Raw genomic sequence first — 22,047 nt, 5'->3', positions numbered from 1 at the left:
TCATTAATACCCATAATTCCCCTGCAATCATTTCTAATGACAGTGTAAATATTATTACACTAGAGCGATAGTCTGTCTAGGATTTAATCAACCTCCGAAATAAACAACGTCGGAAAACACCCCGAAAGTCATTTGTCTACCGCGCGTATAGACTCTAATTTTTCCAAATTAGGCACTATCATCCGCTGTCATTTGATTTGATGTTCAAATAAGCCGTAAATTCAATTACATGGAAATTGCCCCTCTACATGGGAATAATCAAGAGCGAATTAAACGCAGTAAGGCACCTGTTCCACCGATTGGCATAATCCTTCTTTCTTATCGCAGCGCTGGGCGCTCTAGAAAAACCGGCTTAAAGCATGTGCGTTAAATGCCGTCCGCGAAGTGTAATCCGGGACGTCACGTTCTGCTTATACTGGGTTATCGCTGACAAGATACTATTTTAAACGAACAAATCCATTAAAACAGAGTGTCATCACTGAACACTCTTCACGCACATGGTTCGGTCCGGTTCATCACTGAACACTCTTCACGCACATGGTTCGGTCCAGTTCATCACTGAACACTCTTCACGCACATGGTTCGGTCCAGTTCATCACTGAACACTCTTCACGCACATGGTTCGGTCCGGTTCATCACTGAACACTCTTCACGCACATGGTTCGGTCCGGTTCATCACTGAACACTCTTCACGCACATGGTTCGGTCCGGTTCATCACTGAACACTCTTCACGCACATGGTTCGGTCCAGTTCATCACTGAACACTCTTCACGCACATTGTTCGGTCCAGTTCATCACTGAACACTCTTCACGCACATGGTTCGGTCCGGTTCATCACTGAACACTCTTCACGCACATGGTTCGGTCCGGTTCATCACTGAACACTCTTCACGCACATGGTTCGGTCCGGTTCATCACTGAACACTCTTCACGCACATGGTTCGGTCAAGTTCATCACTGAACACTCTTCACGCACATGGTTCGGTCCGGTTCATCACTGAACACTCTTCACGCACATGGTTCGGTCCGGTTTTCCCCATAACGAGACTCGTATTTTACTCAGAAATGTCCATGCAAATAGTTTTCCTGCAACGCCGCCAAACAACAGACATATTTGAATTGTTCAACTTAATTACTTTGCACATAACAGTGGATTGTATTCCAACGAAGACAAAGTTAAAGTATTTTCAATTAAAACTTCATTACTATATATGTATATACAACTATTCATTCCTCAAAGAAATTGTAAAACGGATATCGCACAATTGGGGAAAAAATAATTAAGGAACTATAATTTGAGTTATAGATAACTGTCTAGATAATCTGAATATTTGCTAAGACCAATGTGCAAATTAAGTAGTCTGATTTAATGCTCTCACAAAAAGCACGCCCCCGACGCACGTGTAAAATGCGTGGTTTCAAACATTGCCGTCATTCCGTAGAAACCTCTCGTCGGCATTGCTGCCTCAAATGTAATTCAGACGTGTTTATTTACGCGCCGTATCTAATAATCTAGCTTGCATCGGAATAATCCACCTCTAATCGACCCCTGCTGGTATTAATTGACTAATGACTCAACAGAACTGTATTATAAATGTTAACACTATCATTACCCAGCGTAGCAATACATCCCCTCATCATATGGTTCTGATCTATTCGGATTAGGGTGAATTATTTTCTATTACTTTCTATCCATAGTATTATGCGCCGGGTATAAATTATCCAATTCAGTAAACAACGCCGGATACTGAACGTAAAGAAATGAACGTAAAGCAACAGTCGGGAATCAAGTTATAAAGATACACACTCTCTACATTAATTTAGTAATTAGCTGGGGGTATTTCGTAGCAAATTGTTCCATTAAATGGAATTTGCTTAATGCTGCTTTGGTTATGATAAGCTTTTTCATCGGCATGCCCGTGTCAGAATGTAGTCCTGTTGCATCCCATGAATAAATTTCTGTTGATTAAAGATGTCAACAGGGGTGGGGCATAATGGCATAAAGACATTGATTGATTTGCCACCTCGTCCGTTCTCTTGTCGGCTCCCATAGTTGTGGCGTGTAATTTCGTGCAATCAAGTTAAACGTCCGTGTATGCAACAACTTATATGTAAGCTTCATGTAAGTACTTATATTATAAAATTTGATTGATATTTTGCACTCCCATGTACAGCAGATAAACAAAACTGCTGGAAAGAATTAAATCTGCCATTGGTAGGTTATCGCATATTCGTGATGCTTGCTTAGAATTAATGTCACTTTTCTGCGGACTTTATCTTAGAGTATGCACGTCAGGAAAGGTGCTTGCGCACCCGTATACAGAATACAATTACATGGCGACGTCACGGTATGTACACAATGTAATTACATGTTGGCAGTGGCCACCATTTGAATCTCTATTGCGCATATAAAACACCTAATATAATTCGTATTTAAAGTAAATGCTCATAAGACGTATTCCCAATTCATTTTCGTTTGACTGCATCTTTGAATTACTAAGACTGATATTGGAAAATTGGAATGAAGGTAAAAATATCCCCCGGACATTTGCTAATCCGTTTAATTAATTCATTTTATTTATTTAAGCCTCGCTATGTGATCATGGGGTTTCATGCATGTGCGTAAAGTGTCGTCCCAGATGAGCCTGTACAGTCCCCAAAGGTTAATCAGGGACGACACGCTTTTATGCTATTTTTTGTTTAAAGAAAGTCTCTTCTTAGCAAATACCTAGTTTAGGCGGAAAGTGTGGTCCCAGATTAGCCTGTAAGAACTGCACAGGCCAATTATTGACGACACTATACGCGCATGCACTAAACCCCTTTTTCACAGAGCACGGCCCATTTATTATTTTTAGGGACTCTTGATGTAAATGCCAAGGAGAAAAAGCTCTGAGGAGATTTTACAACCCCGGACAGAAACTCGTCACATTTTGCCACATATGAGGAAAAAACCTATCAGTGTCCTATATATGATCTGGAAAGGGCAGGGTACTGCTTTGTCAAATGAGCATTTCAGCGAACGAGATCGTATTATCGTAGAGGAAGATGTTTATATATGAGACGCGCTCTGCGAAAAGGGGGTTAAAGGCATGTGCGTAGTGTCGTTCCAGATTAGCCTGTGCAGGTCGACACTTTCCGCCTATATTGTATTTTCGTCAAGAACAGTCTTCCTTTATTCATATTAATGTATTTGCATATTCATTAAACCCCCTTTTCACAAAGAGAGGTATATATATAACCAATATTTTTTTTCGTTTAAATATAGTTACTATGACAAGTAAAACTAGTTTCATTGTGTAAATTTGTATGATTTGTAATTGCAGCTTTGTTTATTGACGCGCAAGTGGTGAATTGGACCACTACCAAATAGATACAGTACTATAGTGTTACTTGCAAGTAAGCACACACGCTGACATTACAGTACGGTAATTTAAATAACGAAACGTGTACGACGATATGTGTATACGGTTATTAAGTCAAGATTGATGAAATCGATTGACATTTAATTGACATCTCAAATAGTCGACAATAACAATAAAGAACAGTTGATTTCAAAACAATGCCGTTATATGGGCGGTCAATCTGGTCACTTTGAAAGGCCGAAATCACAAATAGGTGTAACAAGTTTTACAGGGCAAGTTTTATTTACGGTCAACTCTAAAGCTACGCAGCCTCTGAAATAGGTTTAAATCGTGCCTGTCAACTTGACAGAGTGATGCAAAAGCTTTATAATACTATGTAAAATTGTATAATAGGTGACCGTGTACCAATGAATGTTCCAGATAACTTTTACCACAAAAGTACAAATGATATTTGCGTTTAACTTCTTTAATTGAACGATAATCCGCGAAAATATAGAGTGGCAAAAACGAAATCCCAGGTGTTGTTCGGAGAAGCGAACCACCGCATGCGAGATAATTATATTGGACAAACAGGAAGACCTCTGATCTTTTATCCACCAACTACATCTAACATACTCGCGCAGGATGTTTGTTTGCGGTTCCTTTAGATAAAGCGCTTATTAAACTGTTTATTATTTATTGGATGTCATTAAACATACACTTTAATTTATTGATGCGAATGGCCTGCAATCCAAGACTGAATGTTTCTTATTTTATAACATTGAGTCCTTTCATCACATCCGGTTGTGCTATCCGGTTCAGTAGCATAGTGTAGATGAGTCGCGTTCTAAGAAAACTAGGCATAATGCATGTGCGTAAAGTGTCGTCCCAGATCAGCCTGTGCAGTCCGCACAGGCTAATCAGGGACGACACTTTCCACCTATATTGTATTTTTGCTAAGAAGAGACTTAATTTCAACGAAAAATGTCATAAAAGCGAAATGTGTCGTCCCTGATTAGCCTGTGCGGACTGCACAGCATAATCTGGGACGACACTTTACGTACATGCATTATGCCCAGTTTTCTCAGAACGCGACTCATATGTATTTGAGCCTCGCTCTGGGAAAAAGGGACTTAATGCATGTGCAGTCCGCGTTTAATTTAAACCCTTTACCACGTAGATACGTATTTTAACGCATTTGTTGTCCCTTAGAAAGTTGAATTTAATTTAAGACCTTTCTTACTAAATTCAATTGTAAAAGGTTTCATTTCCAACCCTTAGATACTGATTAGCAGCAAACAGCATAAAACTTGAACAGACTGCGAGTTACTCGCAGGCTGTTCTTGTTTTATGTTGGTTGCAAAAGCCATTTTCACTTTGCTTCTTATGTGGAAAGGCTTTAACAAAAATCCAATTTAGGTGGAAAGTGTCGTCCCAGATTTGACTGTGCCGACTGCAAAGGCTAGTTTGGGACGACACTTTACGAGTATGCATTAAGCCCAGTTTACCCAGAACGCGACTTAATATTGTTTTACAAACAATCATACATTATCTTCATGTTAATTCACAGTTATATATACATATATATTTAGCTTTAATCATTTTTAAAAATTCCACATACATGTATGTGTTTGGAACAGAACACAACTTTGCTTCATTATAAAAGTCTAATATCATCCCCACTTTCTGTCATATTTATGGTCTTATTTCTTCAGACTTTACGTGCACGTGTATGCAGATATTAGTCAAATGCTTAGTGCATATGTGCACTATTATACATATTGTATTGTATATTCTGCATTTGATTGCGTGTACATACAACCATGCAATGATAAAGATCAAAGACATGATTATTAGTGTAAACACTTTAAACCTAATAAACAAACGTATTACAGAGAAAATCTAAGCATCCGGCCACAGACAGACACATGGGTAACAAATGAAAAATGATAAGAGCAGACAACAATCAATGTTCCCCAATAAATTTGGAATAAATCTAATGAATAAATACGAAAACATATTCGGAATACCTCTTTCATTATTTCATTATATTCAATAGCTCGCGTTATTAAGACAAATGAGAACAGTTGTGAGGAAAGGTCTAAATTAAACAGAAGTGCTTGATTCCGATCCCGGTCTTTATGCTCAATTAATATCGCCCATAAAATAGCACAGTTTCACCCATCAAAGGCTTTTAGCATTAACAGTAATGTGTATAGTCCTCGGATGGGTAGTAATATTCGGATAATCGCCTCGATAAAAAGGAATCATACGATCGCAGAAGACGTCAATGTCTGCCGTCGTTCCCTTCAAGAACGCGTCAAGTGGAGGGCATGATATCAAAGAAAATGTGCGAAAATCATATAGAAAAATAATGTTTTCTCGCTACAAGAAATTATACTTATTGTACGCTTCTAGCTTTCATGAAGGAACTTTATGAAAGAAAGCCTCTTTAGTTAAGATAACCATTTCTTCGCAGACGATGAAATTATCTGACAATAATGGTTAATATATATTGTTGATCATGTTTAAATAACGTATTAATTTTGAAACAATTTTACATTTCATTAAACTTCCGCATTTTGAAGTGGATTTAAGTTTCGCACTAATGTGTGTACGCATCCCCACGACCAGTCTTGCATGGCATCCACTCTTTATAATTTGCCCGACAACATCCAATGGACAATGGTAGCAATGTCGATATTATCTATTGAATTTCTATAAATTACATCAAAATAAAAGAACAGTTTGCCGACTGCTTTCCGTTTTTATTTAGAGATAACCAGTCCGACTTATGCACGCTTTTTGTAAAGTCATTTTCCTGAACATAATTCGTATTATTTCATATAGAACTGATATTAATTTCAGAGTTATCAATGGAATAATTCCAATTTCTCGATTCTTTCACTGACGGAACATATAAATGATTGCCCGGTTTATGGTCTCAAATATCAAACGTAATTGATAGGCTATACAAAATCAATTCTCGGTAATTGATTAATGAATTAAAGAAACCAATGGGGCTACAGGAAAATGCTTCCTTCATAGTTGACAACAAAATAGTGTTCCAAATATGGCGGAGTGTTTACCAGTCCCTCAGGAGATGTTAAACGAACCGTGAACAATTCTTGGAAGAGGCTTTGAGTGATTTAAATGATGAACGGAACAAAATGCCGTGTTACTGCAGCTTCTTTGTTTAATTCATTTAACTCGCAATACATAACGGTAATAAGATATCGCAACAAGCACAAAAACGTCAATGTAATCATATCCCCAAGACAAATGGTACATGTCACTTTTTTAAATAGTAAGTTTAACGAATGTGTGTAGGGACGAAATGTTGTTTATTTTGCTAATTGAATAAAACCTAAGTGAATGTGGCTCTAATGTAACGAACAACTCAAGTCAAATGTAAAATTGGGTAGCGCGCATTTTTTTAGGAATTTTATGCTTTATTTCACTCAATTCTCAGCGTGCGCTCTTCAAGCAGCGGGCATATGGTTTCAGACATCCACACAAAACTTACGGATAGCCATAAATCCAAAATAAATATTCAACATTATTTTAATTATGACAGTTACCGGTTTTATATACCTGCTGCGTTTTGCTTGGAATTAATTAGAAGCATTCCGAATGGAACTCTTCAGAATAAAGTGCAGAAAGTGTTATTGGCGTGCCGAGAACGAAGCTCGCAGTCAGAGCTAGCATTATCCGTGTTGTCACCCGCACGTCTGATTTTCATTAATAGTACATAAAGCAAATTGGGTGGCAGACACAGCCTGCAAAACAGACAAACCCATTACGATTACTGAAAATAAAACGTGCCATAAGCTTAAATTTATTGTTCCCAACTTCGCATCTTACATCAAATTTTAGATTTTAGTTATTTCGAAAGTATCGTGAAATTGAAAGGCGTCCACTGGGAAAATGATGTGATAGAAATAAATCCTAGACGAGAGGCTTGTTCCGCTGTATAGAGTGGAAACATGTATGACAGTCTGTCTTAATTTAAGCTGGAAGTCTAACTTCGTAGAAATATTTGTAATTAATTATACAAAAGTTCACACCCCTTGTTGATTACTGTAAGATCCTCGAACTAGAACAAAATTATATCTCTAAACTATTATTTCTGACAAGGGTTGGATCGGATTAAAATATAGAAGCAAATGTCGTGTAAAAGGCCTCCATTTTGCGTTTATTTATTTACAAATAACTACAAGTTGTTTATTAATCGCGTTAATTTCTGACATGTTAAAATGTGGCATCATGATTCCCGATTATATCAGGCTCAAACTTCGTATTCCGCTTTGTCGCTCAAGAATGTATACATTCAAGACTGACACTCATGAGTGGGAGGCCGGAGAATCAAAGTATAGCGGTTCATCCTTGTACCTTGATCACAGATATAATTAATACACGCGGCATTTCCTGGAATATAATCGCCGGATGCCACGAGCAGTCGAAAAGCTATAGCTTTAATCTAATTATCCGCTAGACACCCGTTGATGAAATTCCTATGAGAATTTCTTGCAGATTCCCAAGAATTCCGCTCCCCGTTATTTTCATTCCTCGACTTACATTAGGTTTCATATTTCTTAGAATGATTAGTGAAATTTGGGCCCCGATCGGTGCGTATCTTTCTACATTCCATCCCTCCATTTCCAACCATTGATGGTTTCCATCGCACGGACGCTTGCAACGAATCACGGCAAGCGCTTGGCGGATATGATGCTTGGTTCCTTGCTTCATACGACAATGCAGCTGAACTTGTCATCAAAATTTCAATCAAGCCGGTACCAAATGAGATTTGCAGACGCTACATTCTCACCAATTCAACAAATATAGCTCCCATCAAAACAAGTCTTCCCATTGTATTGAAAACACATCTATAAGCAAAGAAACGCGTATAACATCTTTTTATTCGCGTTATCCGCGCGTGGGGTACGTATTTTTTGTTAATTACGATTTAAGCGTTATCGCATCACACTCGTTTGATAGCTCGAATTAATGGAAATTATTGCTCGGGCGCTATTTGTAATGTATGCATTTTCTATACAGCTTCTTTCATCACATCGACGCAAGAAACGTATTGGAATTAATGGAAATGAGTTCTACAAATTGTTAATACAATCGGCATTTAAAACAGAAATATTTGTTGAATAAAATAAATAATTATAGTACGACCATACAACGCTTATAGGTTCTGGTTATTAGAGATGCTGAATTTAAGCACGAGTAAAGTATATCGACCAACTTTATTCAAACGTTTTAATTACCATCGTCATTCAAATTAAAGCACACAAAAAGAAAAGAAATAGCTTGATTGAAACTGAAAATTTTCCTGAATGAAATCACGCAATTCCACAATTCCTTGTATACCCGTATCGCGTTACCCTCATGAATGAATCAGGCCTATTTCAAGATCTCTATCAGATATCTAACAAAGCATTAATTCCAGCCAGTATCGCATTGTCTTTCGGAGACATAAACATTTTAGAATTTATGACCCAACCCGGCGAAGGTTTTCTGAAAGTTCTAAAAAATCAGCGCCCAACGCCTGTGAGGGCCATGATAGTATCTAACATTATTGTATTAATATCAGACGTATCTTAACTTATCTGAAGCGAGAAAAGAAACTGGAATTGCCTATCAAGAAATCTCCGCGAAATTCGCTGTATATAATAGTTCTAACTGACACCTTATTTCTTTCTTAATTCCTCCAATATCAGGTAATAATAATGATAAGGGGTGATGGTGAAGCCAATAAAGATCGTGTGCAGATTCGGTCAGATCAACCCGGCCCATCAAAATGCCTGCCATCACATGAGAGGATGAGCTGTAGCAGAATATCTTCGGGAGTATTACGAGACAAATCAAGGCCCCCATTTTCAGTGTTTGATTCAAAGCAGATTGCTGCGAGATGTGGCTATAAGCTGTCACTGCTCGCGGGTCGTATCATAATGCGATCTACGTTGAGGAGCAGTTTAATTTCAAGATTGATGTATCAAATAAGAAAGACATCAAGGCATATGTTAAATACGACTGACAGACATCTCAAAGCGAGGTTTTACAGTCGGAAAATTTATAGTATACGCAAACGTAAGTATTTTGCTTTTATGCTTCCCACAACGCACGAGCATTCACAGTCATTCAAAACAAACTTATTTCCCATTTACACCACAGTTGCATCAGCAATAATATTTGGGGTACTTACTCCAAACAACTTGTATCACAATATTGTTAATCTTGTATTTAAATTGCTGAAATCATTCCCATAAAATAAAATGCTGTATCAATTTAATGTGTTAATTAAGACATAAAATGTGTAGATGAACTAGAAAATAGTTTTTATCCATAATGCATGCCAATTTTGCAAACAACTTTGAAGTAAAGAACAATAAACTGTCTATAGCCGGACTTGAGTGGATGCACCTCGCTGAATCAATAACCCAATACTGAAAACCACTAATTTACTGGCGCCTCTCGAACTGTTTACGCGTTTTCAGCTTTTTAAAACCTTCATTTTAACCCTGCTGCATTAAGTCATGTTACGTTAAAATAATTCTATAATATCACTTATCAATTTACCTGTGAATCTTTATATGAGACTCCGATAAGTGCTCAAAAGTATTTTTCATTTGATGCGAATAAAAGACGATGCAGGCTACCGATGTTAAATTCTATTGATCAGTGATTCAGCACGCTCATTTAAACCAAATTAAACTCAATTAATTTAATGCTGTTTAAATTGCGCGATATCATTGATAATGCGGTTTGCTTTTTTACGAATCACCGCAAGGCGCAGTTATTTGCTTCATTTACATACGAGAAGGCGGAGTCACAAAGGAGTGCGTGCGGCTCGCGATTGTAACAGCACATTATTGGACATTTTTCATTTTGTGGAATTCACTGTTTCATTTGGCTAACTCATTTGCAATCATTTTCACTCGCGCTCATTAAAAAAAATAGATGATTAAATTTGCTTTTTTTTTAGATTTATGTGTATATGTCACCAGACATGTGCACATTCTTTTATATTGATAAACCAATATCATTCAATGAAAAGATGGCCCCTTATCAGTTTGTAAAACTGTAATCTATTGTTTCTGCAGAAAAAGGGTAAACGTCAATGCCGAATGTTTGCCTGAAACGTGGGATCACTTACTTGTTGAAAAATAAAACTCATTATTACGAGAACATATATTTAGTATTAATACCGTACCTTGCATTGCACTGATATAATATAAGCCATTTTTATTTAACAGAAATCATCACTCTCTATTCTTAACCCATGAATGCCTAGCGTCTAGAAGAAAGGCCTTGGCAAACAGCGTAGACCCATTTGAGACGCCGCATGCTGTTTGCTTAAGAAATTTCTGTAACAAATATTCTAAACATAGAAATAAATGTACTAGACATCTCCCTAATTTTGGAAATAAATTTTCCAATTTAGAAGGATGGGAGAGTCCACAAGGCTTAAATGGGTTAAAACGAATGTAGTGTGCGTCTGTGTTTTGTGGTGTAACATAAACGTGTTACAATGAAGAGTTCTCAATCCCACACCGGAAAGGCTAAATACGTCTTAGGAAAGAAAAAGTCAACTCTCAAGTCAGATTTATTACATTTCAATCCACCCCACCCCCACCCCCACCCCCACCCCAAAAAGCACACACCACAAAACGCATTTATCGACAACAAAATATGCCGCGAACTGTAAACTCTCGACAAAATGCTTAGCGACTTCACCACTTTCTTCTAACTAAGACCACTGTCATTTTGGCAATATGACTGCAAATAGAATTATTTTCGTTCGACGTTACTGATGAACGTTTTAACACATTGATTCTTAGCTGGATTTCACGCACTTACCTCGTTTTTGCATGAACTGGAATAGGTCGTCAAGAAACTCTTTGCGCTTGGGATCTTCGCTGATTTCGTACAACTGAAAGAAAGTGTGTTTGTTTAACCCATTTATGCCTAGTGGACTCCCCCATCCTTCTAAATTGGATCAATTTATTTCCAAAATTAGGGTTGTCTAGTATATTTATTTCTATATTTAGAATATTTCTTACAGAAATTCCTTTAAGCAAACAGCGCAGACCCTGATGAGACGCCGCATCATGCGGCGTCTCATCTGGGTCTACGCTGTTTGCCAATGCTTTTTTCTAGACGCTAGGCATACATGGGTTAAATGGGTTATATAGAATTTATAAAATCTATCTTCGACAGTACAACAAAACGTATACATGTATTTAAATCTTTAATTAACAAGAAACCGTCGGAGACGGGTGATGCTCCCCAAAGTTTTTTTTTGTCACAATATTGCACTGTATATTCAGATAAAAGGAAACGTCTTGAGGGCACAGTAGTTGGGGGACAATTTTTTTAAAGAAAATTTCAAAGGGCCATAACTCTGTGAAAAATCATCCGACCAGAACCCGCTGATAATATGCACATCTCCTCTTGGTAGTAAAGCTTCCCATAAAGTTTCATTGAATTCCGGTCATTAGTTGCTGAGAAATAGCCCGGACAAAAATTGTGCACGGACGGACAGACAGACGCTCACACGGACAGACGAAGCGGCGACTACATGCATGCTATTTTTCACGTTGGCTCAAGAATTGAAACAGCAGTATTAATTAATTATCTACCAATCGTTTAAACGGCTAGTTCATTGACATTTTTCTCCCATCACTTGAGCCATTGTAACCTTAACGTTGAGTTTGAATTAAGGTTTGCCTCATTTTTACGGACCCATGTATTAACAAAGCTTACTCCTATAATCATACACATTGATCAAGCAAAACTTATTTTGTGTACATTTTTATCCACATATGTGCATGTATATCAGTAAATAAGGTGTTACATGTGGAAACAACAGCATACACGTGTTATCTCGCCTCGGGAAAACAGATAAAAACACTCTTTAATCAGTAGTCTTTTTTTTAAAGATTTTTTATCGGCATAAGGAAAATACAAGCATGGAATATATTTGAGTAGAATAATTTGGAGCTCTTTTAATACCTGTAAACATGAGTTTTCTTAACAAGCGCTACTGTAATCGATACTTTCTTATCAATGAAATATTGCAATATAACAAAAATACATTTGATGCAAATATCGCTTACCGAATGAATTGTACACAGACTCTAACGCACAGATATAAAGTACAATCAAATTACATTCACAATTATAAAAAAGTGATTAATCTGATAAAATATCAATTATGTATTCTGTTACATTTCTTTCCGCAGTAAAATTCAAAAGGTTATGTTTTCGACAAAAAGAATTAATTTGAGAAAAATTTTGAACACCCATTTCGCATTTTCTCCATTTTAATGATTGACGATGACTGAATACCGGTGGCGAATCAAAGCAGTTTATTGTGGTAAGGTGTAGTATTTCTAGTATTATTCCGATAAAGAGATTAAACCAGACAGTAAGTGAGGACATAAGCAGTATCCAATTGCTCAAAAGATAAAATTTAATTTCATATGAAAATATAAGTGACTTCAAGTGCAATGATACCCGTACGTCGAACTCACCAGAAACGAAATTATCTACAAAAAAGTATCCGAATAACCAACATATGATCAAAACATGATACGTTTGCAATTTTATTTCGTATCTGTTATATTTCATTTAGTTATTTGCTTTAGAATATGGATTAAGTTAGGATGTCCCTCAATTTGCGAGAGGAACTTTGTCTTTAAATGGCGAGGTCTTTCAGGTATCATAGTTTTCCAAACGAGTGAGTTCATATGTGCTTAAATTGACTTCATTAATTGGCCGTGCCATGTGAAAAGGGGGTTTGATCAATGTGCGTAAAGTGTCGTCCTATACTAGCCTGTGCAGTCCGCGCAGGCTAATCAGGGACGACACTTTCCCCTTTTATGTTATTTTTCGTCTACAGAAAGTCTCTTCTTTGCACAAATCCAGTTAACGTGGAAAGTGTCGTCCCTGATTTGCCTTTGCGGACTGCACAAGCTAATCTGGGACGACACTTTACGCTCATGCATTTAACCCCTTTTTCACAGAGCACGGCTCAAATTTTAATTAAACTGCCTTACACTGCAATGCTAATGGTATACAAAGCTATTGCATTTTCAAACTGTGAAGCGTGAATGAGAATGAAAAGCACATATTAACTGAAGTTTGCAAGACTAAGATATTAAAGTAATATTACGGATTTGGCTGAAATGATCAATGATTAAAGTTAAAGTTTTGCTGTGGAGTTTTATACTTAATACTTTTAGACCGATGTAATAGAGGACCAGCGAAATACACAATGCTATCTGCCACAGATAAATAAACATTGTTCTTGCACTTAATGATGAATTGCTTGTCTTTTGGTGTTCACAGTCCTTATCTTCTGTCGCATCTCAGTGATTGTTGACGATACTTTATTGTATTTTATCATGTACATAACATTAATCGAGGGTGTTAACTTCGATATACCCTCTGATTAAAGTGCTTTTAGAAAAATAGCAGAACGCATGTGGTATATTAGCCGATATCTCTTTTGATTATTTCCACGATTTCAGATTAATCGATCAACTGCATATACAGATTTTGATATCACTGGGCTGTTTAATCAGATTTTGGTTAGCGCGCTAAATTACATCATTGTCTTTAATCAAAGCGTCTATGCGAATGTGGGTTAACTTAAAGATTAATTAGTTGTTCTTAATCAGTTCTTTCGATTCGGACCGACAACATTGTCTTAAATGTTGACACCATGTCTGGGAAATCATACTAAGTTCGATAATTAAAGTTTGCTCAAATCTACAAAATGAAACGAAATAAATTACAAATGAAATACTATTGAATTAATTAATTTATTTATTTATTTCCTTCTATTGTTTTTTCTTCCTTCCTTCTTCTCTTCACTCACTCACTCACTCACTCACCCACAAACTGATTCATTCGTCCATGCATTCATTTTATGGTAAATAGAAACAAACGAGTAGGTTATGTACGTTGGAAGTTGCTACATCTCCCAATAAATTAATATATTCCAAACACGATGCTAATATAATTTGGCCGTGCTCTATGAAAAGGGGATTTAATGCACGAGCGTAATGTGTCGTCCCAGATTATCATGTGCAGTTCGCACAGGCTTATAAGGGACGACACTTTCCGCCTAAACTGGATTTTTGCTAAGAAGAGACTTTCTTTAAACGAAAAATATCATAAAAGCAGAAAGTGGCGTCCCTGATTAGCCTGTGCGGACTGTACAAACTAATCTGAGACGACATTTTACGCACATGCATTAAATACCCTTTTCACAGAGCACGGCTCAATTAATTTTGAATATATTAACGTAATTTTGTGAAGGAGATATAAATAAACTAATGTAATTAAAGTACAAGTATGCGAGTTGCAACAGTGTGTCGAATTAAAATTGACAACTAAATATGTAAATGCGTAAAGTACTTAACGATTAAAGTTTGTAGGTTCTTGAAGTAACTTTTAATAAAGGTCAAATAGAAATGTTATCCGATGGACAATTATCTGAAATTGTTATAAATTTCGATTAAACGGAGTATATTAAAGTGATAAACGCACAAATAACATGCGGGTCGTCTCGGTTTACACTGACTCACAATTAAATCTAATACATTTGCCAATTTCGTCTAATAGACCTGACATATGATCCTTATCTTTCCATTGATCTCAGACCAACATTTCACAAATCAAAGTGTTGAATTTCGATAGTTTGTTAAATGGTTATGTATCATTTTAATATAATTTTTCATTCAAGGCGACGGTTTTTTTGTCAGTTTAATATTTAGTTCGTTTGTAAACTGACCGCCCCAGACAAAAACTGTTCATTTCGACAGGTATAATAATACAAGAAATGGCCATTTTATTGTTTCGCAATATATGACACGCCTTAAGACCAAATCACGTGTTTATTAACGACTAAATAGCCATTAAACACTGAAAGTTCATTAATTATGAAACGACTGGACAGTAATAAAATTGTAAATTTTGCGTACATGACATGTCAAAGCAAACACTATCCAATGATGTCATAAAAGATAAACATTGACACCTTGTCGCTAGTCACATTAGCTATTTCGTCTTAATTAATTATGTCATCAAACTTTAATGACAACCAACTGACAGATATTTGCAAATTTTCATATAAACAAATCAAATGCGAGCTTTATTGTATTTATATATCAAAATACTTTGTGTGTTCGTTTTTTTAAATGTTGTTTCATAATATATATAGGATCTGGCACGAGTTGTCATTTCATACCATATTTTATGAAACGGGTTCAGGAATTTTGTTAGTAAGCGAGCCTTTGGCGAGCTTACTAACGAATTTCCTGGACGAGTTTAATAAAATATGGTATGATATGACAACGAGTGTCAGATCTTTTTTATCACATGCTTTTAAATGAGCAAATTAAATAAATCTTCTAACACGGCACGCGACTTGTTTTCTATAGACAAAGAAGGAAATCAAGTGTGGGTTATTCTGCAATAACTTATGGGCGGAGCTTAATGCTTCGAAAATAGTTCCGAATAAATAAAGAAAATATTGCAGTAAAATGCAAGTGCTAAAACCCACTCTAAAACAAATATAATAAATGTAGCATGTAGCTCTATATAAATGTAATGAAACAACAAATTGTATATTTGGTGATAAGTGGCATAACCACGTCTGCAAAGAATGTATTTGTTAGGAAGCGTAATTAAGAAAACATATATAGCATGTAAGCTTTTCAGTAGCATCAATAAACGTGACATCATTTAGTTTCTATGATGTTTGTTCTCAATGAAAGTGACGTCATTTGCAAAATAGTTATGAATGAAAACGACGTCATATGTTTGTACAATTCAATGATGTCACTAAATAGTGACCTTTTTACTAATAAGGGCGGAGTATTAAAAAATATAGTTCACGTCCCAAAGCTTGAACCAAATCAATCAGAATCGTGTTAGAATTGAAATAATATTTTTCTATCATGGTTTGTTGTCGAATAACCCACAGTAAGGAGTATAGATTCGTGTTATCAAATCACTCGTGCCTCGCACTCGTGATTTAATTCCTACGCATCTATACTCCTTACTGTGGGTTATTCGACAACAAACCATGATAGAAACATATTATTTCTTAAATAATATTTTTCTATCATGGTTTGTTGTCGAAATTTATATACATACTACATTTATTACATTTCTTTTAGAGCGGGTTTTAGCACGTGCATTTTTACTGCGATATTTTCTTTATTTATTCGGAACTATTTTCAAAACATTAAGCTCCGCCCATACATTATTGCAGAATAACCCACACTTGATTTCCTTCTTTGTCTATAGAAAACAAGTCGCGTGTCGTGTTAGAATCCTTAATTTACGCAAATATAATGATAAATCACGAATGTTGTTTACATTTCGTGACGTCATTTGACGTTGCAACGTCACTTCAGCAAAATAACAAAATGCGATTGGTCAATAAACGAAAACTAAGCCAATGAAAACGCTTTAAAATGTTGTATTACACATGTGTAATATAAAACAATGTGTAATGGTTGTATCACATGGGGAAAAAGGGTAAAGCATGTGATAAATACATTTCCACTAAACATGATGGTTTACTAGTTCACTTTCAATAGAACTCCAAATACTTGTTAATTAAGTCATCATCGTTTTATAAACAGTGCATTTATATACATGCATAATTATGTTAAACACTTACATATAAACACATATCCAATTTTGATTTTATAGTTTTGTCCTTGGTTACGAAAAATATTATATTAGGTTTAGCTTCGTCTATAAAGGAAACCGAGCCATGCTCTAAAAAACGGGGTTTCATTCATGTGCGTAAAGTGTCGTCCCTGATTAGCCTGTGCAGTCCGCGCAGGCTTTTCAGGGACGACACTTTCCGCCTAGACCCGATTTTCGTTTAGATAATACTTCCTGTCAACGAAAAATTCCATAAATCGGGAAATTGTCGTCCCTGATTAGCCTGTGCGAACTGCTCTGGCTAATATGGGACGACACTTTACTCACATTTATTAAACCCCCTTTTAACAGAGCGATGCTCTTTTTTATCAATAAATTTATACTTTGAGTTTTGCGACTGGTTATTCCGACCCTATTGACCGACTGCACGAGTTTGCACAATAGGCAAACACAGACACGATCCTATTGATTTCTTATTGGGGTCTAACATTAATACGGAAAGTTAATATTGTTTAATATAAATGACCGCAAACAATACGATAAATGGTGCAAATGGGCCTCGCGCCTCGTCAAAATTGAAAATCAATTTTTATACAATCTGTATGTAAATGTTCATTATGGAGTCAATGTCCTAAATAAATAAGTCATTAAAATGATCATTATTGGCACGCTGTATTACGAGGATAGTCAATTATAGCTGCAGACATCGCTGGAAAAAAGTGCCCGATGCAATTATAATGTAATTCATGTTAATTGGGTGCTTTTTTCAAAGCATGACATGTCGAATGCCTGCAGAAATATTTTCGCATTGAATAAGTTGACGTATTTTAAAATAACAATCGCTTATAATTTGTTATTAGAATTTATTATAATGATATGTTATAACATGTATCTAACCCTTATTTCCTAAATAAAACGTCAAAACCTTTTCTCACTTAATACTTGCAGAAGTAAATTGCGGTGAAAACGCTGTAAACCAAACAGCGTATTTTTCGAATTAAATCAAATAGTACCGGGTAATTATGGCGCTTATCAGCATGCGCCTGTACGGGTACGAATCATAGTTTAAGTGGCAACTTGGTTCGAGAAACAATTGCGCCAACGTCAATGAAAAAATGTCATCCAAAGAAAAAAAAGAAAACTGATATGTAACAGTGCTTTAAAAGATTAAAATCCGTTTTTTCTCAGTGATTAAAGGAATTATAGTCGAAGACAATCGTGCCGCGGATAATTTCCTGCTAGTGAAATGGTCTTGTTCACAAAGAGGTGTTAGCTAAGCAGATGGCAGACGACTCGGGTCGCCCGGTGCGACAGTGGGTAATTAACCATGAAATGTCCAATGTTTAAACGCAAGTGATCGTATCATTAAACCATTGACTTTTTATCCCCTTGATTTTATTGTAAACATATTTGTTTTGCTTGCGAATGATTGTTCCAAGTGTAATCGGATTCATTTAAATATAAGACGAGTTTTCTTGATTCTTTTCTACTGTTTTCTTCTTATTTTTTTAAAGAATAAGTTGCATTTTATTTCAACAAAACTATAAACAAGTATAATAATAACATAAAAAGTTTGTTTAGATTAAAAGTAGTTGCGTTTGTTTAATATAAATATTATATTAAATTATTCCGAAATAGTTTCAAATGATATTAAGTTGATATTCCTAACCGTTGCTTACAAAAGTAACTAAGAGTCATTTTAAACAGGAATAATTGCGTTTTAACTTTTTTGCTATAGACAACCACGTGCAAAAATGTACACTAGTTCGCCACTAAACATTAACATTTAATTATTAAAAAATCCCAATCCCATAATTGTAATCCGGCTATTTTCCTTTCTTAAAATCTCTTGGATGCAATCTACACAAATGAATGTTAATAATTGTAACAGCATGTCATTACAAATTAGGTTTATAGTATGAAGCATTCATTTGATTTTCATCTAATATGCAAAATGATATGATTATTTATGTTTATTTATTGCCCTTGTGAGCGCCATTAATATTAAGAGTTCATAAAAATTAATGATAAATACATGAGAAAACAATTATCTGTTATTTCCGAATAACTCATTAATATTTCAAATTTCACATAATACTGAATCAGATAGAATTCCATAGAAAATGGGCTACTGAATAATGTTTAGAAATAAAACAATATGTTTATGTTTTGTGGAAAATAATGCGTTTAATTGATAAATAAATGCATATGCGGAGCATGCCGTGAACACAGAACAGACAACGTACAGAATAAAGGAAGGAAAATAATACAGTTATCACTATAGGGCGATTGTAAACTTGACATATTGTTATTCAATATTAATATTAAAGTGGTGGGAGAATGATACAACTTTTAATGGAATGCTACATAAAAAATAATTTGTATATGCGGAGCAGCCGTGAACACAGAACAGACAACGTACAGAATAAAGGAAGGAAAACAATACAGTTATCACTATAGGGCGATTGTAAACTTGACATATTGTTATTCAATATTAATATTAAAGTGGTGGAAGAATGATACAACTTTTAATGGAATGCTACATAAAAAATAATTTGTATTGACAAAAAAAAACAAATGTCTGCAACATGTGCTATCGGACAAAATACTCAATTATATTAATACTTTCATAAAAATGTCGCTTTTTCAAATAAAAAACCCTTATCCCCCAAACATGTTTGTTATAGTTTACGTACAAGTATAGTTTCAAGATGCTGTTAAAACGTCGTTTCTTCTTGTTTGAAAGAAAACACAAAACACGTGTAGTTAATAAAACTTTAACTTTCTATATCAGCAAATAAAATAATTTCAAAATTCATGAGCATTTCGCATAAACAGACCCTCTTGAGCTCGCAGGGTTCCCAACATTTGAGAAAGAACAGAAACTGATTTCAAGAGACCTTGTTACAACCAAACATTATACTGGTTCATTTTATACATTTACGATTCATGTATAAATTACCTTTTTTTGGTCGAAATTTTACCTAAAATGTTGTCTAACGAACGGACAAACGAATGGCGATAACAGGCTCACGCCCATAAAACACACAGCTTTCATACATGTATTATTCGATGCAAATTGAGCGACCTATAGCGTATTGCCTATTGTTTATTGATTAAAAGTAAACTTAATTTTATTTGTTTGGATCACTAACCTGTTTAAATTGTTCCTCGAATGTCCAGTGATGCGAGGGTCCATCCCCGAGGGGCGGGCTGGCAGAGGTCTCGCTCTCGGGTGAGTGTGACCTCGGGTACTGGGCAGTCGCAGCCGACATTGCCGCCAGGTACGCCGGGTGATTGTATATATTCATCGCCGGCGACGTATATCCCTTCAGCACGTTTTCTCTAAGAGATTTATAGTCCTCGCGTTCACGATCTATTTTTTCTCGCTCACTTTTGTTCACTCGAAGGTCCTGTCCCAAATCGTCGGTGCCGGGACGGAACATCCTGACATCATTGTGTCGCTTCATTCCAGCCAGAAGGCCGTCGTGTGTCTTTAAATCACGTTCCTCCTTTTGCTGTCGACGTAGCTTCTCGTAAAGGTCGCGCTCGGAAGTGTCGAGTTTCTCCATGCTGACGTCACTTCCGTGGTCGCCCCCGGTCTCGCTAGTTGTGCCGTCGGACTCTAGACTGCGGTCTTGTGGACGCTGTCCAATGGACTGAAAGAATCGAAAAGTCCTTCATAATCTTGTATTAGAAAATATTATAAGTCTCAATAGGAATTGATATGACCTTAAATTCTTATTATTTTAATACTGACAACAATTTTAAGTTAATTATTCTTTACTGTTTTATTAGTTTTCACATTCACTCTTTGCTATATTTAAGACGCGGAATACACTATTTAATTTTAAACCACATAAATCATTTGCATTCAATTATATCTTATATACTGTGCCTTTTTGCATTACCTTTAACTGAAGCTGCATTAATTAATTATTTAGCAGTTCGCCATGGTTATAAATATTTCGAATCGCTCCTCCTGAATTGTTTGGTTTGTTAATACATTGCGTTTTGTTTTGGTATGCACGTACGAGTCACACAACAGAAAGTTCTACTCGGTATTACTCATGTAGCGAACTCACGAGTACCAGAATACTTAGCGCGTAATACTATCATATCTACTAATTACCCGCACACTTAGTACACGAAAAGCGCGTGCGAATGGGCTGCACTAAATCGCATTCTTCGAAACAGTAGCGTTCACCCATAGAGCACGCGCAGATTAAAGTACAACATATCGAGAAAACGTGATCTAGTTTGGTTTTTAGTTCTTATTTTAAATTCTAAATTATATCATCTAAATAAATAATAAATTATAAATATCCGTGTCAAAATTAGTAATAACAATGCTTTTTAATTTAAAGTTTAAATGAAAATCAAGCGGTAATTCTAAAATAAAATTGCATTGGGCACAATGATGCCTATATTTTTTTAATTATTATTTTATTATAGCACAGTAGTTTTTTATATGCGTTTAATTCATAAAATATATTTTTGAATTGTTAACATGACCTTAACTAAATAATATAATATATTATTGCAAGTCATATTTATGAAGTTGTATTAAATACAATAACGCATAATACCGAGTTATTGTTCTTGTTTAATATCATACAGTGATAAATTTATAAAGAAATTGACATTTAATATTAATAACCAATTAATATAAACATAAATATGTATGCTTACACTTGCAATACTCTCTCGTCCGTCCAGGCTATTATCATCCCCTGACATTTTTCCACCAAACGACTTTTTAGATAGATCTACAATCATGTCCTGTTCACAAATAGATCTTATATTTCGTTTTCTTCTCTCTTTATATCAATACACTCAATAATCCAATCCCAACTCTACAATTAATATTAAGAGCACGTGACCGTTACGGCGAAATGAATTATCAACATATAGAAGTATCATTATGAACTTTGACTTTTGATAGACAGCAAGCGAATCATTGGTTTCGCACGCCCACTGTAGGCGGAGCTACCGAAAAACGAT

The 22,047-nt window shown here is 35.7% G+C and overlaps 1 protein-coding gene across 1 annotated transcript in view; it reads right to left on the bottom strand.

Moving 5' to 3' along the window:
• LOC127878689 (AT-rich interactive domain-containing protein 3C-like) overlaps nucleotides 1-21,783 on the bottom strand; it is a 32,267-nt gene extending 10,484 nt beyond the window's left edge. The window contains exons 1-3 of the mRNA XM_052425217.1: nucleotides 21,736-21,783; nucleotides 20,199-20,702; nucleotides 11,212-11,284 (exon numbers count right to left, since the gene is read on the bottom strand). Coding sequence (XP_052281177.1) covers nucleotides 11,212-11,284; nucleotides 20,199-20,702; nucleotides 21,736-21,783 — 625 coding nt within the window. The remainder of the gene's footprint in view (nucleotides 1-11,211; nucleotides 11,285-20,198; nucleotides 20,703-21,735) is intronic.
• Between the last annotated feature and the right edge of the window lie 264 nt (nucleotides 21,784-22,047).

The sequence above is a fragment of the Dreissena polymorpha genome, chromosome 4, assembly GCF_020536995.1.
Source record: "Dreissena polymorpha isolate Duluth1 chromosome 4, UMN_Dpol_1.0, whole genome shotgun sequence".
In the NCBI taxonomy this organism is placed as follows: Eukaryota; Metazoa; Mollusca; class Bivalvia; order Myida; family Dreissenidae; genus Dreissena; species Dreissena polymorpha.
The sequence above is the reverse complement of the archived record's forward strand: the minus strand, read 5'-3'. Positions and strand labels throughout refer to the sequence as shown.